The sequence below is a fragment of the Nannobrachium achirus genome (assembly GCF_963921795.1).
Source record: "Nannobrachium achirus genome assembly, chromosome: 20".
Lineage (NCBI taxonomy): Eukaryota > Metazoa > Chordata > Actinopteri > Myctophiformes > Myctophidae > Nannobrachium > Nannobrachium achirus.
In genome coordinates this window covers 49,307,635-49,328,574 of record NC_137827.1, presented here as the reverse complement: position 1 = coordinate 49,328,574, position 20,940 = coordinate 49,307,635, and the positions used below count along the sequence as shown (strand labels likewise).

The window sequence follows — 20,940 nt, the reverse complement described above, 5'->3', positions numbered from 1 at the left end:
CATAAGACACAATGAAACAGACAATGCATTGGATACAGATAATTTCACTTTATTTACAAATAGAATTGTACAAAATCCACTACAAAATAATATACAAGTCACCAATCATGTCACTACTGGGTAATTCATAATTAAAATGTTCTTGTATTTAATAATATCTATTAACATTACACATTGTGCTTTTTTTGCGGACGCTCTCAATAAGCCTTTTCAAAGGCTGATAAATAATACTGCAGGTTCTTCTCCCCATCCTCGTGTCGGACGGATTATGAAGAAGAAATGTCCAGTGGCTTATTTTTTCACGAGTTCAAACCAACTCAGTGGTCTGCACTTCCGTCCAATGCAGAGCCATAGGAGCTCTCCCACTCCCAGGCAGGCGGTGAAAATAAGTAGTCACAGGAGAGGAGGAGCTGTGTGCTCTCTCTTACACCTTATGATTGGTCCCTGGTCGGGGACCAGGGGGGGGGGGGGGGAAGCACATTTTTTATTCACAAGCCCCGCCTACACATGACAAGTGACGCAGGCTGTCAGACTCTTCCCTCCCCTCCCCCCTCTCCTTACTGCCTCCTATTTTTCTTCCCCCCTCTCTCTCTCTCTCTCTCTCCCCCCCATCCTCTTCTCTTTCCTGGCTAGTTCACTGTGAGCATGTCAGAGTCGATTAAGCTCATATACCAGTACTTTTCATGGACTGAAGAGAGAGAGGAGGGGTGGGGGGCATCGAATGGCGGTTATCCTGGGTCTAACATAACAGTGTTTTACACAACAACACCAAACTGTAGGCTACAGTACGTCTCCATTTGGCTGTATTTGTTGTATTTCTTACTTTCTTCTTTTTATAAAATGTAGCTGACGATTCCACCACAAAAACACCTCGACACTATACGCTGAGGTAGGTTCAGTAGTAAGGCACAGGTTGTGTGGTGGACCGTTACATGTGATTGTGACGAACAGTAAAAGACCCTAGAAAGACACTGACAATGGAATTACTATCATGAATAGTATGTGTCCTAAACAGTCTATGGCTCAAGGTGTGTTTAGGTAAACAACAACAGGCATACCGTGGGTCAAGAGAGAGGTAGAACAGTTACAGAGGTAAAACAGAAGTGAAAGTCTTAACAGTGCATCATGGCTCTGTTTTTTTCTTGGACTACCGATGAATGTTTAAGTTAGACATAGGTACAGTATATGTATATAAAACATATACAATAAATTAATTAAAAAAAGAAAACATGCTGCCAACACTGCAATTAAAATAGATTCTAGCCCGGACCGCTGGCCTCGTGGTACGGGGCACCTAAGCTCCAATAAAGCCTGAATGAGTGCATCGCGGGTTCGAGTCCTGTTCCCAACAATATTTGCTGCGTGTCTCTCCCCATCTCTCTTTCCCTGTTTCCTGTCCATCTACACTATACCTATAAATAAAATCAGAAAAGCCCTAAAAAAAAAGATCCTGACAATGCCATGAAAAAGAAGCAGTTTACAAACACTGAGACACAGCAACGTTGTCCTGACATATCAGAAGCAATCAACTCCTCAGTCAGGAACAGATTGGGATTACATTCATATTTAACCCATTTAGAACGGGTAGACATTATGGTGTATTATTATTTTATGCTTTAACTATTAAAAAATAGCAGATATACAAGCTCACAGCGCGGCACCGAGAGCCGCGCTGCAAGCTTGTAGATCTGCTATTTTTGAAAAATCGTTAACATTAGAATTTTGACCCAATTCTTTAAGTGTCTTTTGAAAACAGGAAAGATGACTAACTTTGATGAGCCAAACTGGTTTGTATTGTAGGGGGAGACCTCTCAATGACGGTTGGTTACACACCAAAATGATCGGGGCAGTAAACCTACCAATCACATATATTTCCCAGCATTTTGAGTGGTTGACAGTGCATAGTTCCCATCCTGATCAAAAGATCCTGCCTGACACAGTGGGGCCAATCAGATTGTCACAAAAGGGCACAGAGACCCCGCCCTTTGTACTCTAGGCAGACAAAAGTGCTCCAAGAAGGATTTCAAAAAATAATCATTCAACCCAGGTCTGATTTAGTAGTCTTAACTTACGTTAAAAAATGCTCAGGGTCAAATTAAATAAAGTGTTTGATGTGGATGTAAAGCCTGATTGTAAAGCTTTCTTATAACTAGTTTTTAACTGTTACATAAAGGGATACCATCCCCCTTTCCTTGCTGCTCAAATCAGTGATGCCCTTTATTATGAAGGTTTCCTAAGAAGCAAAGTAAAGGACTTCACTCTAAAACACATTGTTTCTTAAAGACCATTGCTTCTCCAAAGTCAGTCAGAAACCCTAATGTTATAAAGTAGAACAGAATCAATTCATGCTAACAATCATTTTCTAGTGCCAAATAACTATTTTTGGACAAAAACTGGAGAAGACCTCATGTCTCCTTTCATCAGGACTTCACAAGTATCTCCATGATGTGGTCCAGCTCGTTCAAGTCCGTCAGACATGACTGTATAGTCGAGCCGGCAGCCGAGACGTGACCAGCAGGGCACAACTTCAGGTCCTCGTCGCCCCAGAAAGACTGGATGATAGGCCAGAAAGAGCCTGCGGCCAAGCAGGCGGAGGGCAGCTCCGAGGTATCGTACATGGAAGTGTCAATGTCCTCAAAGATGTCGTCAAGGGCGAGGTCGCCGAGGTAGCCCATGGCGCTGTTGACTGTGTCTGTAAAAGGAGGGTGCGGAGCGGAGGTAAGTGATCTGGGGGATGCAGAGGAGCCGCTGTCATGCGAGGGAGAGGCAGACGGAGAGGAGAGGGGCGGGGACAGCAGGAGGAGGCCTTGCATCTCTCCGCCGGCGCACCCTGGACACGTGAGCGCTACATCCTCCCTGTAAAGCAGTCGGTCCGGATCGACGCCGCTGAGCGGCGCGTCCAGTGGTGGCCCCGATGCGTCGGCGGTGCAGACGAGGGCGCCGGGCCGCGAGGACAGTATCTGGGCGGGCCGGTCCTTGCCGCCGGCGCTTCCCGACCCGTCCCTCCTCATGTCCTCCTGAATCTGCTTCAAGGTGTTGATGAGCAGCACAGAGCGCCGTAGGCCCAGTTCCATACCCGCCTGGTACCGCTGGAGCTTGTTCAGGCACATGCCCAACACCAGCTGGCGCTGCTGCAAGTGGCTCATGTGGGGTTCGACCCCATCCTCTTCCTCCTTGGTCGGGTTCGCCTCTCTGGCCTCCGCTTCCAGCTCCTCAGAGCAGCTACGCTTCCGCTTCACACCACGACCCAACATGGACCTAGACAGACAGACAGACATAGAAGACAAGACATACATGGTCAATATGTACAATACATATACATTCTTTTGCAAGACATATAACTTAATTTAATTATCAAGTGCGATAAATATAAAAGGACTGGCCAATAGTGTATTGGTTCAGGGACATATAAAGACAAGATGGACAACAGTATCTCATATGGGAGAGTGTTTTTTGCAGGTCTTTCAGTCCGAGTGTCAAAAAAGCAACTGGGTTAAGCACCATTGGTCCGACCAGTTTAGCATTCACCAGCGTCGGCAGGTTAGCATTTCACCAGGTTAGCATTCACCAGCGTCGGCAGGTTAGAATTTCACCAGGTTAGCATTCACCAGCATTAGTTTTACTGAGGTCATTAGGGTTAGGGTTAAGGTGGTGTATCCCCGTCCCACCGACTTTCGTCACCTCCGCGCAGCCAATCACAAGCTTCCACTGCCTTAACCCAGTTGCCTTTTTGATACACTCGGACTGAAAGACCTGCAAAAAACACTCTCCCATCTCATATACTGAGAAAGGGTAGAAGACATGCTGCAGACAGAGCAACATAATACTGTGTAGGGATGGAACGATATGAAAATTCATATCACGATTATTGTGACAAAATAAATCGCGATTTACAATATTATCGCGATAATCAAAATCCATTATCCTGGCGTTGCGACACATTGTGAGTTTGTAGATCGGCTATTTTTTTGCAAAGACAAGACATACAAAAGACTATCAATCAAGTACATATATTATGAGTACCTTTTACTAATTATAGAGGGTTAAAGTGGTACCGGATATGCAGCTCGGCAAATAAAAGGTGAATTTATCCCAGTGCATGACGGAGGACGATATCACGATAAATTAAATCTCCACGATACAATAATCGTGAGTGTTTTTTATCAGACAAACGATAATATTGCGTATCGTCCCATCCCTAATACAGTGGGCCTACATCAGTCTAAACGGGTACATTTTTAATCATTCTGCAGTTGGGGAAAATCCAAGCTAAATCATTAATTTGTTACTTCCATCATGGTCTTTGGACAGTTAGCTTAGGCTGATCTGTGAATAAAGCTCTCTCAAAGCTTGGCAGATGCATCCTACTCTGTTGTGTCACTGAAGACAAGACATTCAATGACGATTAATAGGAATCAAACTTTGTGGAAGCTGTAGGGATTTGTAAGGGACTTTATAACACACCAGACTTTATAACACATCAGAGTAGCAATACTTTGCAGTAATTAACTACTATCTACTAAGTAATAAGATCACCTGAGCACAAAATCCCATTGAAACATTGTGTCTACACACTGTCAGGTTCTAATCAAACTGTACCAGTACAGCAACTTGCAATGGGCCTGCAGTGCCCAGTGCAGTGCCCAATCATGTACAGGTCTGTCAAACTACTTCAAAAAAATTAGAAACACCAGAGGGATCTTCATTCTCCACTGATCTCATTCCCCCCACATTTGGCACAAACATGGGGATGATTTTATTCTACTATTATTCCACCAAAATGTGGAATGCCCTACCAGCCAGTAATCAAAAAGTTTGATTCCCTGGCTACCCTCCTTCAAAACAGCGCCAAAAGAGCACCGCCTGTCTGTAATTTGCAACTGGACCTTCTGGAGTCTTCTAGCTTGCCAAAAGAAATCAACCCCCCACTGTTTTTCTATACATACTTTTATAGCTCCTAGTATTGATGATTAGATTATAGTATAGTATTATAGTATTGTATTGTCTATATGTCTTGATGAATTGAATACATAGATAGCACCACAATGGAATCAAGCCCTAGGGTTGTTATCCTTAGCATTATCGTATAATAACTTTAACTGTGTACCTTTTGCAAACTGTTAATAAAGTATTCAATCGATCAATCCCATTCATTGTCATTGGAGCATGCAATACAGAGCGTATTAGTGTCACATCAAGAAATAGTAGGGCTATCTTTAGTCCTCTATAAATGTCAGGCAGTTTGATAGTTGAGATGGTTGTTAAAAGGACTGTCCATGTTAATTGCATCAAAAAACTATTGCCAAATGCAAATTATATAACAATTTCATAAAACGTTTAAATATTTAGCATCATGATATATAATCAATAATAACCGATCAGCGTGGCATTCCCTGTAAACATGTAGTGTAATACTAGGCTATGGGGTAACGTAACGACAAGTCACATTCTGGCTCTCATTGAGCGAGTTATATAAATATTTTAAAGTTAAATATAAAATATTCACATGCATGAAATTCCACATACCCGTGAACAATGGCATGAGAAATTAGTCCGTTTTCTTTCCAGGTTGTTTAGTTTGAGTGTCTTCGCTCTCAGTTGTTGAAATGTAAGGAATGCACAGCAGTACAGTGGTACATCGAGGAGGTCTGTCTGCCTGCCGACCTGACATACATCAGTACACACACACACGTTACAAGATGGTGAGTCTCCATCCTATACGCCAGACGGACTCATGTTCGCGCTGTGATTGGCTAGTGGGTTGTCAACCATCCACGGAACCCCCATTAAAAGTGATAATGTAGCCCTGAAACGTCTTGGGTCGACGTCAACCTGGTGTTAAGCAGTTTAGCCAATTTGCCACCTACTCACACAAACGTTCGATTTTTTTTTAAAGAAAGGGGATAATGAAAGCTAACGGGTATCAAAATATGGTACGCCGAAGCAGAATTACCCGTATTTTCCGTATTGTTTGATAAGAAGCATTTTAATCCGATTGGCGGTTATTTCTCGGATTTTTTTCAGCTGCACGACCCCATCGGTTGGGCGGTGTACTGCACTCTGATACATAAGAATTATTTTTAAAAAATGGCGACCAATCTGATTCAAATGCTTCTTATTAAACAATACAGAAAATACAGGTAATTATGCTTAAGCGTACCATATTGTGACATAAGTGAGCCTTCAGTAAGCACTTTAGTTTTGAAATCTGAACATTTGTGTAGACGTACATGCCAAAATGGCTACACTGCTCAACACCAGTTGGAGGTCGATCCATGACGGCCGTATCTGTTTCTGGGCTAGTGATAATGTAGCGTACGTAGGTACACTGTAGATAACCTCTCCTCTTTTAATCCGAGTTCCGAGATGTCTTTTTTTCCGCCACTAGGGGGCGAAAAACTGAAAAATACTCCTCTTTAAACCCAAAAGTATGGCGCAATGTTTTTTCCTTATTGATATAATTTTAAATAATTATGAAATGCCCCCTTTCTTTTATTTATTTATTTTGCTGTTTACTATGCTGTCAGTGTCAATCACCGGCGGGTTGCCAACCCAACCAACAACCAACTAGCCAATCACTGCACGACTGTCCCTCTGCGCAATGGGAGCAAGATCTGCGCGTGAGGGGGCGGAGACACGGGAACTGATCGAAAAGGCGATTGGTCATAAAAAACTATGGAGCACGTCTCCGGCTCCGCCCCTCACGGGGCAGCGAATGTGCAACATTTTGTTCAAGAAGTAACTTTCAAAGAGATAGTCAGTGTTGGAAAATGTACTCACATTTCTTACTTAAGTTTATGTAAAGTATCAATACTGCAGAAGTCTGGAATTCTAAATTGACTTGAGTAAAAGTACAAAAGTATTGGTATCAAAATGTACTTAAAGTACCAAAAGTAGAAAGTAGGCTACTCAATAGACATAGTACTCATTGTGCAGGATGTCCCATTTCAAGTTTTCAAATGTATAAAAGTCCTTTGAATATAGAAGATCTACAAGTTCACAATAGATGCGACAGCGACGCATTGTGAGCTTGTAGCTGAAGTGGTTAATGAATATATAATAATAATCAAACTCTACAAAGTAACTTGTAACTAAAGTAACTAAAGTTTTCAAATAATTGTAGTGGAGTAAAAAAAACAATATTTGACTCTGAGATGCAATGGAGTAGAAGTAAATGTACTGGAAATTGTAAATAATGAAGAAAGTAAAGGAGTAGTTCCACCCCAAAATGTTTCTATTGATTACTCACACCATGGAGACATGAGTTCAATAATATTTTTTGTCACATTCCTAAGACAGATTTTTGATTATAGTAAATGTACCACCATTGATTCCGGATGGGGCCCAAATGCATTGGATCCCCATCCAGAATCAATGAGAAAAAAAGCCATTTTGGTGGTGAACTACTCCTTTAAGTACAGTACTTAGTTACTTTACACCACTGAGGGATAGTTGACTGAAAACGACTTTTTTGCAGCGACTATGGCCACGCTTTGGTGTTAATGTTCGGTTCGTTTACATCCTTTATTACGGTGGTGTGTAGGGTAGGCTGTTTTACACACATACTCAAAGAAAAAGCAGCAGCAAAATAAGCATCTATGTCATGACATTCCTCTAGAAGCCATTCTTGTTAGCTAAAAGCTAAAATTAAATACAGTGAAAACTATCTAATTATTTTGTGGTTTCCTACAGGGACAATTCGAAACGCCGACATGCTATCTGCCGGCTTTGTGATCTGCGAACAGCCAGAGCACTGTTCAATGTCTGTACATATATATATGGCATACAATACAATATTTCACAGGCTGTGTCATCATCATGCGAGTGTAAATGGGGACAAAGGTCCTATTGGCAAACTTCAAACCTATCAGCAGCAAGTAGGCTGCAAAGGATGATGCATAATGCATTGCCTCGATTCTTTTTTTATATGGAATGTCAAAAAGAAAATGACAGATCACACTGCACTGAATAGTCGCACCTTTTATTATAAAAAATATTTACAAAGATGCTACAATGTCGTTTTTTTCCTTAATATAAAAAAAATGCATACATTTTACAATGGTGTTTAGTCTTTGACGTTCTAGCTCCCGTTTCAGACCAGAATGACATCCTTCAGAGGAGTGTTGTTGTTGGTAAGGTATTAAGCGCATCATAATACTGTATATTCTTTTGTCAATACACTTTTTTTTTAGCCTGAGTAAACCTCTTTATCATAAGGAACAATTTTCGAAAATGCATTTAAATTTCTTCCACATCTTTTAGGAGAAAGGCAACTGTTTGTATTAAAGGACATTTTGAATCGTATACAATCATTTTGAAACGTGTAGGAGAGAGCTGCATAGTGATTTGAATAGTAACCCGGTTATTAGGAATAAAAAAAATAAAAAAAAGAATAGCAAGGAATAAATAGGTACTGCATTCAAAAAGGAGGGGGGGGGGTTGGACGTTCGATGTAAAATAATTTCATTGGGACTTATGGTTGATTTGAGAAGTCAAGATGGCATGTCTGTACCTATATATAATAAATACAATAAATAAAAAATGTAATAAATTAGATGGGTCAACATATATATTTCTTCGTTTGTAATAAAACAAATGAAAAAAAGACATATGGCTTCTCAATGCATTTATCGCCCGGGGGTTTCTCCAAATGTTTCATTATCGTATGAGATCTACACATTAAGCCAGGGCAGGAGATTACCGTTTTTTTCTTTTATCCAGTGGCTGACTATTTCTACAAACTCGCCAACCACGTTTCACTGCTTTACCAGCTTGACCACATTGTTGTAATCGAACAGGACCTTAAAATCATAATTACCTACTAAAATGGCTGGTAGAGTAGACAGAAAATGCAGCCACAAACAAAACCTACCGTCATTTGGCCAGTGGTAATTTCCTGCCCTGCATAAAGCTATTGACAAAATGAAAGAAGTGTCCATAGAAGTGTGACAATGCCAGTCCTGACACTCTTACAATCTACTTGACATACCAAACCATGGGAAGACATCGTGTTGAGGCTGGCTACATTTAAAATCTTAAAAACTGCTCCAGAGGGGGAGGAAAAAAAAACTATATCAAATGATACTAAAAATCCCCCAGCTGTATAATGCAAAAAATATATTTCTATATACACATACGTACATATACATATATTTCATTCATAATTGCTCAAATCTTTAGGAAAATATGCATTGCTTCATAGATTTGGATTTACAATTTGTTCTGGTTTCTGGTGTATGTAGTGTACTAAGATGTTCCTCAGTTCATGTAACAATAAATAGAAGTTGAAAAATAGGTGGAAATATGACAAGAGGGAGAATGTAGGACAGAATGTATGACAGAAGTAAACGTGGAAAGTATGTCGATAAAAGAATCATGATATACGTAATTATCTTTGCCTTCTCACAGATGTCACTTTTGAGTTTTGGATTTCATAAACAGTGTGGGAAACTTAACTGTGCCACAGTGGCTTGTAAATCCTCAAATTAACTTGCCAATTCGATTATTTGACCAGCCAATGAGACATTTTAGAATAGAAAATAACTTCCAAACAATGGTTGGCTACCTGTTGCAAGGCCACATTCAAGGAGCTACAAGCCTTTGGCTAATTGGCTGGTGTTAATTTCCCACCTTGTTCACGAAACGTGGACAATCTCTATGCGTAGTAACACCGCATATAGAACAAGCACACGTGAAACGTGCATAGTCTGATCAAAGAGTCTGAGTTCAGTAACAGGCCAGAAGGGAATGTGTTTTCCGAGTTTCAAGAGCCCACTATGATCTCCATGATGTGGTCTAGTTCATTAAGGTCTGACCTACAACTTGAGCTGGAGCTGAGAGGTGTGGGCCCATGAGAGGAAAGGCTCTCCAAGAGGTCATAGGGCCCCATCTTAGGAGCACTCTGCATGCCTGTGAGCACCGTGTCAAGGTCATAATACGACGCGTCCACGTCAGAGAACAGTTCTTCAAGCGCGGGGTCAGGGGTCGGCGCTGCAGGGTGCTTGATCTCGAATGTTCCGAACACTTGCTCGGTAGTCCTCGAGTCCCCCGCCAGGCTCTCCCCATCTCCCTCCTCTCCCTCCGACGCACACTCCTCGCTGTCCTCTTCGTCCTCCTCACAATCACCATCCTCCTCATCGTCCTCCTCTTGGTCCCAGCAGGGCCCCACACCGAAGGGCCCCACCATGTAGGAGGCAGAAGAGGAGATCTGCGGCGAGACAGGCGACAGGGTGGACATGGTCACTTCGCTCTCCCCTTCTCCCTCCATCACCACCTCCTCTGAGTGATAGCCCTCCTCCAGCCCCACTACTGAAAAGGGTTTGGGACTCTGGCTGGCCGGTGGTGCCGCGGGATCCGTCTGTCTGCACAGCACCTCGGTGGCCACCAGGCGGTCCGCAGGCGGGCACTGGGCAGCGGCCAGTGCCTGGGTCATTATCTGCCAGGTGCCATCTCTGGTCATCTCCTCCTGAATCTGCCGTACCGTGTTGGCTATGAGCACCGAGCGGCACAGGTTGGGCTCCACCAGCATGTGGCACAGCTGCAGCTTGATCAATGACATGTCCAGTAGTGACTGCCTCTGCAGGCCATAGGAGGAGCAGGACATCGTTCGCGCCGAAGCCACCGTCACTGGCTGGCCCTGCTCATTGCTCACAGACACTTCCTCCTCCTCCCCAGAGTCTGAGAACTTGCGCTTCGTGCCCTTCGGGAACATGTTGGCTCTCTGCAGCAGCGATGGAGGAGACAAAAATAGAGTTAGAACCCTGCAGTAAAACTTAACTGGGAATCAACAAACCTATCTCACTGACAATGACACACAAGAGGCCTACAGTTCAGCTAGTGCACTAGTACAAATCACATTGAGGAATAAATGTTGTATAATTAATTAGGTAACATATGTGATGCAATGGAGCAATGTGATGTAATGTATGTATGTGTATGCTAATGAGGGGAATATGCACTACAAATCCAGCTAAGTACCAGCAGAGACTTATAAATAAACTACAGACTAACACAATCGTTGGACTACAGTGTATAGTAACACTAAATGGGTATGTTGTAGCTGTTGTTTTTTTGTTTGTTTTTTTCTAAAAAGTTTTTGCTATACCTTTCCTGTAGCGAGGCACAGGCAATAGCATAGCAGCGCGGTCCCGGCTGCAGCGCCTCAGTACTTTTGTACGAGCGACAAGCAGCTTTTTGTTCAGCACCATTTCTGCCCATTTTAGGCCAGTCTGAGGCAAGACTCCTGCTGGGCGGAACAACCACACTTTTAACAGACCACTGAGCCACCGAAAATAGCATGGTTACCAACTAAAACACGGCCACTGCATCAGAGTTAGTACACACTGGTAAGAGACCCTTTGTCAAGAGAAGAACAAAACCAAATACAGCAACAGCACTTAGGTTTCATAATCACTGATCAGTGCATTTTAAAACCGTCCCCAATGCCACCTGTGGTCAAGAAAATAACCTAATCAATGAGGTTCCAATTCCTTATTAAGAGGGAAAAGTTACGGGAGTCCAAAAACAATGATATTGCATGGCTGATACGCATTAAACACCGCTACTGTTTACAAGTGATATCATGTTTCAACGTCTACACACTGCGCTCTGAAAACCAGAACAGCAAGAATTTCACTTTCTCTTCACTACAAAGGGGGAGAAAAGTCAAGAGTGAACTTCCTTATTCCTTTAAACACCGATGTGTCTTACAGGAGGAAAAAAAACAACAACACCCATGTCAGTTTAAAGGGGTTGCTGACTCACACAAACAACATTGGCGTAAATAAAAGGATTGAACACTCAACGTGGCTTGGGGGCATTTCATTTTCCATCATACTGAAAAACAAGCATTGTCCAGACGCGTCTCCCTTGAATGCAACCTGTGGGCAGGGCATTTGGGTTACTTTGCGCTACAACTGCAATATCTGGGGAATGATTTCAACTGCATCTCATTTCTGCATTGTGTTAACATTTTAGGACAATTTGAGGGAAAGTCCCGAAAGCGCGAAGCCCGAAAGCGCGAAGTGGTGAAATGTCTCCTACCGCACCGTTAGCGCGAAGTGGGGAAACGACACTGCAAGCGGCGCGAAGGCCAGCGGACCTTGGTCCTGCTCTTCGCCCCCGAGCGCCGCAGGCGCGAGTGGCTCGCGCGGCGGAGCGCCGCGCGAGTTACGAAGCCGTGGTGAATGCAATCGTTATATTTATGCCCAGGCCGTAAGGCCTGGGCAAGCGCACGATAAACGCCCTGTCCAGAAGACGTTCGCCAGATCGCTACGGTATCGGACATTTCCCCACTTCGCGCTTTCGGGCTTCGCGCAAAAGGTACGCACCCCAATTTGAAAATAAATCCACCCATAACAATAAAATCTAAATCACTGATACCGTTTTGGACAAAATAAAATTAAGCATAATGTTATGGTTTACAAATAACAATTCTGAGATTAAACTGACAGAAAACAGGACTGGGATCACTAACACAAGCAGACCACCCTCCCACCCCCCTATATCCAGGATTATTGCTAGCTTGACACCAACCCCAGGTTAGACAATTCTGTTCAACAACAACGCACAATCCGACAAGACTTGTCATTGTTTAAATCAGGAATGAGAGTTCTTAGTACACAAACAATCCAGTTGGCGATAGATTTAAACAATCATTACACAAAAAGCAAGAAAACATTACAAGTGAATGAGAGATGTGTTGAGAAAAAAATCCCTGAACTCCTGAAAAATCAGAAGAAAAAAATCACAACTGTAAATACTGTACAATTGTTAACATGAAGAGAATGTGGTGCACAGAAAATTGTGACTTATTTTGAATTACTGCATAATTATTCATCGTTACCTCTACTGAACTACGGTACTGCCTTCACTAGAGGGGGGTAATGTGCTTCATTCACACAGCCTAGGAACAAATGCCCTATAATAGAGAAATATCACAGAAGAGTAGTCTTCAATCAAATATACAGTAAGTGACTCCATAGCATAGTATACAGTTCACATTCTGAGAAATTAAGAAAATGCCCTACTTTATGAATTTTGAATGGCTGTAAATCGACCCTCCCTTGCGTGGATGTGCATATTTCAACACTTTCTTGTATATTAATATAGGATCCAATAAATAGAACTCCTTAAAAGTGGATAGAATGAGGAAAGTCAGTAAAAGGGTGGCCTGATGATCTCGCATTGCTAAAAAGGTGAGAAACAGCTGCAGACATCAGTAGTTTCCTTATGGCCCCTGTTAAAGAGAGACTAGAGACCACTAACTGCCTAGAGGAAAAGAATACATGTGTATGAATATAAAACTAAGTAAGCAGGTTAATATGTCTACAAATTACACAGCAAACAAGACAGCCTTTCACATTATAAAATAATCACAGTTACGGTTATTTAAGCATTTGCCCATTTAAAAAGCACAAATCTGACTGATGTCACATTCCATTCCCTAATGTATTGGTTCTCAAAGTGGGGTCCTTCAGGGAGTTCTAGGGGGTCCCCAGCTAAATGATTGGAACCAAACGGACCCGTATGGGTATGTAACTTAGTACAAATGGAACCATTAAATGGTTCCACTTGTACACCCCGAGTTAAATTAACATTGATTTTACAATATACATTGGGGTCTCAGAGATAGAAATGCCATTAAATGGGGGGTCTGTGCCTAAAGCATGTCAAACGGGGGGTCCTTGGAATTAAGATGGTTGGGAACCACTCAAGTTTTCTCTTATTGGGGGCATATCTCTTCAAATGGGGACCGCGGGCTAATATTATGTGTCAATTTGGGGGTCCATGACATGAAAGTTTGAGAACCACTAGTTAGTGCCCTAATGTAACGTAATATGTCTGATTCTGATCTGATCTGCTACGGTGTTATAGCAGCCAAAAGGAGCCAAAACAAAACAAAATGTAGCCTAACCTTCCTCCTCTACGTCAATGGCTCCAAACATGACCCATCCCCCACTGCACACACAGCACAGAAAACCACCACTTTCACACACAGCTACAGCTCTGCTATCTTATTTGAATGAATAAACTGTGTCCCCAAAGCGGTATAAGCAGGCATGCGTCCTGCACGCACATGACCACACAATTAAATTCATTGTTTTGAGTCTCTAATCTTTAGGCTCCCTGGCTGCGATTAATGCAAAGCTCCGGGCTGCTCTTCACTCGGAGTGCCGCATGCTTTGTCTTGGCGAGCATCAATTCAGAAGGAAGCTGGAGCGACAATGAGGCCATTTTGCGCTAGTCGCTAGCAGGCTAGGCTAGGTCAACGCTAGGCTAAAGCAGCGGGGCTAAACGCTAAACGCGCTGGCTTGAGCGCGGAGGGAAGGGAAGCTATAAACGGCTTAAGATGTGCGTTGAAACGTAAAAGATGCCACCGTGGAAGACATAAAGTCGCGGCTTAAAGGATCTGCTGAGCCTACGTTGAGCCCCGATATATTGCCCCAAAACCATTGCTAACCAAGCATAAGCTAATTAGCTAAGCGCCCACCCATCTCTCCCTCCGCGGTCCTTCCTCCTCCTAGCTAAAAAAAAAAAATAGAAAAAAACAAGAGTTTTTCACAGTAGCTGCTTTTACTTTTCCATTAAAAAAATCACAACGTCGCGTCGGCCCCCCCGATCCTAAGAACTTTTGACTGTCGGCTGATTATCGTTCGTACGGCGTTTAGTTACCTGTGATCGTATTATTTGATTCCCGTCTCGGTCATAGGATCGTCTGTGTTGAAGCGGAGATCAGGTTGAGATGAGATCATTCATGCCACGGCTTCAAAACTACCTCCGTCGTCTCTGCTCTGCTGTTGTGGAGGACGGCAGGCAGGCAGGAGGGAACACACACACAGACACTCACACTCACACACACACACACACTCTCACACAGTGGCAGGCGGATGGGGGGAGGGGAGCCTCGCCTGATAAAAGTGGCCAACAAAAACTATTCAATATGCCTTACATTTCTTTCCACACGCACCACTGAAAGGAGGGCATTTGTTCCCTTTTTCTTACTACAGATTAATGGCTAGGGGTTATCAATGGCCAAGAACAAAACACACATCTAATTTTAGGAGCAGTTGGCCAACATCATTGAACTATTCACAACATGTTATAGAAGAGGAAAGTAAAAGTAAAACTGTTTTTAAATACAAACAGTGCGTGGTTTTTGTGCCCAAAGTAGTAGTAGTAGACCCAATGTTGTCCCAACACAACAGTATCTATTAGAATAGATTCTATTCTAATGGGTGGCGAGTGATGATGATTCAGTTGAATTAAGTATTCTTCTGTATTAAAGCAAGCAGAGAGTTTGGAGAACAAAATTACACCAGACAGTAAGAGATCAAGTTCCAAAGTTTATTAAACAATAAGATAATATAGGCCTATTAACTGGACACATGATTACAACATGGGGTTATGACAATAATAGAGAAAAAGCTCCTCAGCTCAGAACACAGGTCTCGACCATGTCAAGAAGGTTATTGTGGGCCAGCAATGTTGATGGAGTGAATGTTATGATCAGATGACTCACTGTTTGGACAACATCTGTAGGAGTAATATTAAAAAATGTGTTTTACAAAAGTCGGCCTCCTATAGGGCAGCGTCAAAAGGTTGGCATTTGTTCGTCAACGTAGTGCAAATGTGCGTGCAAAGTTTCTCCGCAATCAGGCTTATGATTTGAGTCGTTTTGTTCAAACGGCCACTCCTGCAAAACTTAAGATGTCAATCTAAGCCTATCAGGTTGGAATAGGAAAAATCTAACAGATCTGTCTTAATCACATGACCATAGAGATCATGTGTACCGATTTGTATACAATTTTGATAAAATATGAAGGAGTAGGCCTAATGTAAAAAAAAAAGGTGTTTTACATAAGTCAGCCTCCTGGTGGCGCTATAAAAGGCAGATGTGAAAAATGCAGGGCAAAGGTTTTTTTCCTAGGCCTCTAAGGAGTGCGCATTCAAAGTTTTACTGAGATCAATGCAGATCAGCCTGTTATAGCACCACCATGAGGTTGAAGAAATGTCAAGCGGCATTTTGGCCTAGTGGGAATGTGTGTGCAAAGTTTCCCGGAAATCGCACGCTGCGTTCCTCATTTTAGGCATTTTGCGTTTGTGGCGGCCCCTATGGGCAGAAGTGAAACGCTTTTGGAGGCGTGTCCTAGAAGCTAGTCTTGCGTAGCCAGACTGGAACGACAGCTCCCGAACGGCGAGTATCGGAAGTAGTCACTGCTGCGCAGAACTGCAGTCCCATTGGAAACATAACAGAAACACACTAGCACAGACACAGTCATTCAAGTGGCATATTCTTGTTATGCGTGTATAGTTTAAGAAAACATTTGAAAACATCATGGATGTAAAACACAACACCAGAGTAAGACAAATAACGCCCCAAAAATATTGAAAGAAGACATAACGCTTCCAGTAGGACTTGTTATCGCTACTGCACTACTTCACCGGGCGCTTCACATCCGATTTATCCCATACTCATCATAAGACTTCCGTTGCTCCAGACTGTATGACGGGAGCATTTGCAAATCGCGAGAGCCACACAAGGCTACCTAGAAGCCCCTCAACATGCGATTCCCATTTATGGATGATTAGATGTTGTATTCATGATAGGGAGTTTTTGTTAGAAATAGGCCTGGCTACAATGACAGGCAGTATGCCTGAGGACCCCCAGGGGGCCACATTGTTCCTATCCCACTAAACCTGGCACAAACACCGCTCCGATCCACACCAAACATGGCACGAACACTGTTCAGGGGTCTCCCATGACAATAGTCACCCCGGTGGCCCCATCACAGGCTCCTGGGAACCACAGGTGCACCGTTGCTCAAGTCCGCAACATACAGTACTTGGCACTAACATTGTTCAGGTGTCTGCCATAAGCCCCTTTTTGACTGCAGCTTTAACACCACAACCACATCACACCACACCACAACGCACCACATTCAAATATCTACATTTTCCATTACACAAAAGTACCCCTATCGGTAAGAAACAAATTGACCCTTTTAACTGTGATTATAATCTATCTATAAATGCGACAAATCTCTGTCTGTCTGTCTGTTTGTTTGTAATCCGCGTATCTCGAGAACCGTTCGTCCCACCGGCTTCAGATTCGGCACGCGCGTTCCCCGCTGCGGCGCGGAGTGCAGTGCCGGGCCTCGGCCCGACTCGGCATGCGGTTTTCCCGAAGCGGCGCGAAACGTTCGGAATCTCCTTACGCGGAGCTGATTGTTAACATCAGGCTGTTCCTGAGGAAATCGGCACAATCGCTGACTCATTGTGACATCACTTCATAAAAGGCTCTGACATCACGTACGCCAGGAGTCAACAAAAAATCTCTGTGAATGTGTATGTATGTATGTGAATCTCGAGAACCGTTCTTCCCACCGGCACGCGCGTTCTCCAGATATGGGCATAAAATGAATCCCCGAATGCGGAGCTGATGTCTGACATCAGAGTTTTCCGCAACCGGTACTGTGTGTGCAGAGATCTCCATATATTGGGGTTTGCATTAAAGGGTGGGGACAAAGGCTAACAGAAGGCAAACAGATGGTCAAAACTGGTCCTATGACAACATGACAACAGGTATATTGGGGTTTGCAAACAGGTATATTGGGGTTTGCATTAAAGGGTGGGGACAAAGGCTAACAGAAGGCAAACAGATGGTCAAAACGGGTCCTATGACAACAGGTATATTGGGGTTTGCATTAAAGGGTGGGGACAAAGGCTAACAGATGGTCAAAACGGGTCCTATGACAACAGGTATATTGGGGTTTGCATTAAAGGGTGGGGCAGGCATAAAATGGACGCAAATAGACAGATATCTCCATATATGGGCATATGGGCATAAAATGGACCCAGAACTATATCTGCAGTGATCTCCATATATGGACATAAAATGGACGCCGACAGACAGACAGATACAGATATCTCCATATATGGGCATAAATGGACACAGGCAAACAGATGGTCAAAACAGGTCCTATGACAACAGGTATAATGGGGTTTGCATTAAAGGGCGGGGCATTCATTCTCTATTTACATCGTTCCCGAGTTGGCCAGGTCGCCGACTAGACGCTGGGCCGCCCGAAGAACCGTTCTTCCCACCGGCACGCGCGTTCTCCAGATATGGGCATAAAATGAATCCCCGAATGCGGAGCTGATGTCTGACATCAGAGTTTTCCGCAACCGGTACTGTGTGTGCAGAGATCTCCATATATTGGGGTTTGCATTAAAGGGTGGGGACAAAGGCTAACAGAAGGCAAACAGATGGTCAAAACGGGTCCTATGACAACATGACAACAGGTATATTGGGGTTTGCATTAAAGGGTGGGGACAAAGGCTAACAGAAGGCAAACAGATGGTCAAAACGGGTCCTATGACAACAGGTATATTGGGGTTTGCATTAAAGGGTGGGGACAAAGGCTAACAGATGGTCAAAACGGGTCCTATGACAACAGGTATATTGGGGTTTGCATTAAAGGGTGGGGCAGGCATAAAATGGACGCAAATAGACAGATATCTCCATATATGGGCATATGGGCATAAAATGGACCCAGAACTATATCTGCAGTGATCTCCATATATGGACATAAAATGGACGCCGACAGACAGACAGATACAGATATCTCCATATATGGGCATAAATGGACACAGGCAAACAGATGGTCAAAACAGGTCCTATGACAACAGGTATAATGGGGTTTGCATTAAAGGGCGGGGCATTCATTCTCTATTTACATCGTTCCCGAGTTGGCCAGGTCGCCGACCTTCTAGTACAATATAAATTTGTATTACAACTATCCTAAATTATAATACACTATAATGGATTATAACTGTGATTATAATACACTATAAAGTATTAATGTATTACTATGATAATTATAATACACTATAATAGATTATAATAGTGGTTATAAGTATAACACAATAGAATCTATTATAATGTATTACAACTATATCCTGGTGGTCTAAATGAAAAGTCAGTGAGTGATCAGTTACTTGAAGTGATTGGCCCTGTTTGGCCTAGCTCAGACCTATACTCTAGATTGGATACTTTTTAGTACCACGTTTAGTACCACTTTCACACCACTCTACCCAGGTCCTTGTAGTGGAAAACCTGGCACAAGTGGGCGGTGTGGTGTGGAGTGGTGTGGCGTTGGGGCTGTGGAAAAGGGGCTATAGTCACACAAGAAAACAACAACACATGGAGTGATACAGCATTGCTAGAACAGTGTTTAAAGGGATAGTTCACCTCCAAAATGACTTTTTTCTATTGATTACTCACCCCATGGAGACTTGAATTCATGGATATGTTTTAGTTTTTGTCACATTCCTAAGCCAATAATTTGAGGAGACTCTGCGTCTCCATAGGGAACAAAGCAGGCTCTTTGTGTCTCCATAGGGAACCACTGCTGGTCATCAAATTATTGGCTTATAAAAGTGTGCTCCTCGGAGCACAGGTCTCCACAAGGCCGGGTTACTTACCCAGGGCCCACAAACCTTGGTAGTAGCCACTTGGAATGGAATCTTAAAAATATAACTAATACGATCACATGACCCCAGAGATATTATGTACCAAGTTGTGTGAGTTTTGGACAAAATCTGTAGGAGAGTAGGAGCAAAAAGCATGTTTAAAGAAAATGTAATGTCATTCGTCATCTCAAATATCACCACGCGCAAAATACGAATTGCAAAATACATATCCCAAAATACATATCGCAAATTACATTTCAGTGATCAAGGATGTTTTTGTTTGGATTCGAAGAAATTGCTTCAAAGAGATGCAGGAGATGCCAGATGCAATGTTTTCAAGAAAACCATGTTGTTGGAATGGAAGTATACAGTAATCCATTTCTTTCTTCTTTTTTAGCTGTGGCTTTTCATTCTCATTTGTCTGGGTTCTATGTTAGCAGCAGCACACCTACATAAATACATTCAAACTGTATACGTATTTGTTTATTTATTGTGAGTCATATCATCATCACCATATTCAACAATGTTATTGTATATTGTATGTTTGTACAATATTGTGCTGCCCTACTGTATACATATATGTATACATAAATGTGTATAAAGGCTTTCAAAATAAAGGCCTTATCCACAGTAAACATTTCAGTTAAATTATTTTATTTTGAATGGTTGCAGATATGACTCATCATTCCAAGACCGTATAGCGCACACATTTCAGGTATGTGTTTGTTTATTTGTCAAGTACATTTCAACCTTCCTCTGCATTTCACCCATCCTATAACTATTAAGCCACCAAGCCAGTGTCTTGGTCAGGGGTGCTTGTGCTTATAGGAATATGTCCCTGTATGTCTTTAGACATGAGTATGCCCCAGTCAGCACCCCAATTGGTTTTGGACCAAGAATCTTCTTGCTGTGAGGCACCCTACTGAGCCACCACCATGCTACTGCCATGATACTGAACAGACAGTGGTTCTGTGTCTTGCTCAAAGGTACATAACAATTGGTATAGGATCAAACCTGCAACCTTTTACGTATGGATTGGAGTACCTAAATCAGTAGTTCTCAAAGTGGGATCCAAGGGACACTCAGGGTTCCCTTGAGGGGTCCTAAATTTACCCTTACAAGTCTGTAACTCTGATAATATAGCGACAGGAGCTAACGACAGGAGGATGAGGAGTGACAGGTTATTTTATGAGATTAAGGAAAACACTACATGTTTAGTCTAATTTAGGTTTACATTATTTTGATAAGTGTTGAACACATGCTTTTTTTGTAAAGCTGTTCCATAATATTTGTATTTGACATTTGTATAAAGGATTTTCTTTCACATAATATTAATTGCCTAAATAACCTCACACAGGCACATACCAGTACATTATGTTTAGCCTATGTCTTTATCAGTGTTCATTTTGTTGACTAGAATTTGTTATTTAGTCGACTAAAACTTGACTAAGACTAAATCATTTCAGA

The 20,940-nt window shown here is 42.6% G+C and overlaps 2 protein-coding genes across 3 annotated transcripts; both read right to left on the bottom strand.

The window, feature by feature from the left end:
• Positions 1-2,420: 2,420 nt before the first annotated feature.
• LOC308306221 (cell division cycle-associated protein 4) lies at positions 2,421-5,560 on the bottom strand (the record flags this gene model as incomplete). Its single annotated transcript, XM_080751120.1, has 2 exons — positions 5,527-5,560; positions 2,421-3,258 (listed from the first exon to the last, which is right to left on the bottom strand). The coding sequence occupies exon 2, from the start codon at positions 3,252-3,254 to the stop codon at positions 2,421-2,423; it is 834 nt and encodes a 277-aa protein (XP_080607246.1). The 5' UTR covers positions 3,255-3,258; positions 5,527-5,560.
• Positions 5,561-8,039: 2,479 nt separating this feature from the next.
• Positions 8,040-14,810, bottom strand: cdca4 (cell division cycle associated 4). 2 transcript variants are annotated; one of them, XM_080750569.1, is made up of 2 exons: positions 14,674-14,810; positions 8,040-10,720 (listed from the first exon to the last, which is right to left on the bottom strand). In XM_080750569.1, exon 2 carries the CDS (start codon positions 10,709-10,711, stop codon positions 9,764-9,766), a length of 948 nt encoding a protein of 315 aa, XP_080606695.1. In that variant the 5' UTR covers positions 10,712-10,720; positions 14,674-14,810; the 3' UTR covers positions 8,040-9,763. The 2 variants fall into 2 exon arrangements, with proteins under 2 accessions (XP_080606695.1, XP_080606696.1); XM_080750570.1 differs by lacking the exon at positions 14,674-14,810 and adding an exon at positions 11,105-12,202.
• Between the last annotated feature and the right edge of the window lie 6,130 nt (positions 14,811-20,940).

What these genes read in the sequence shown, in the direction of transcription:
- cdca4 (XM_080750569.1), bottom strand. Translation starts at nt 10,711, where the DNA reads ATGTTCCCGAAGGGCACGAAGCGCAAGTTCTCAGACTCTGGGGAGGAG.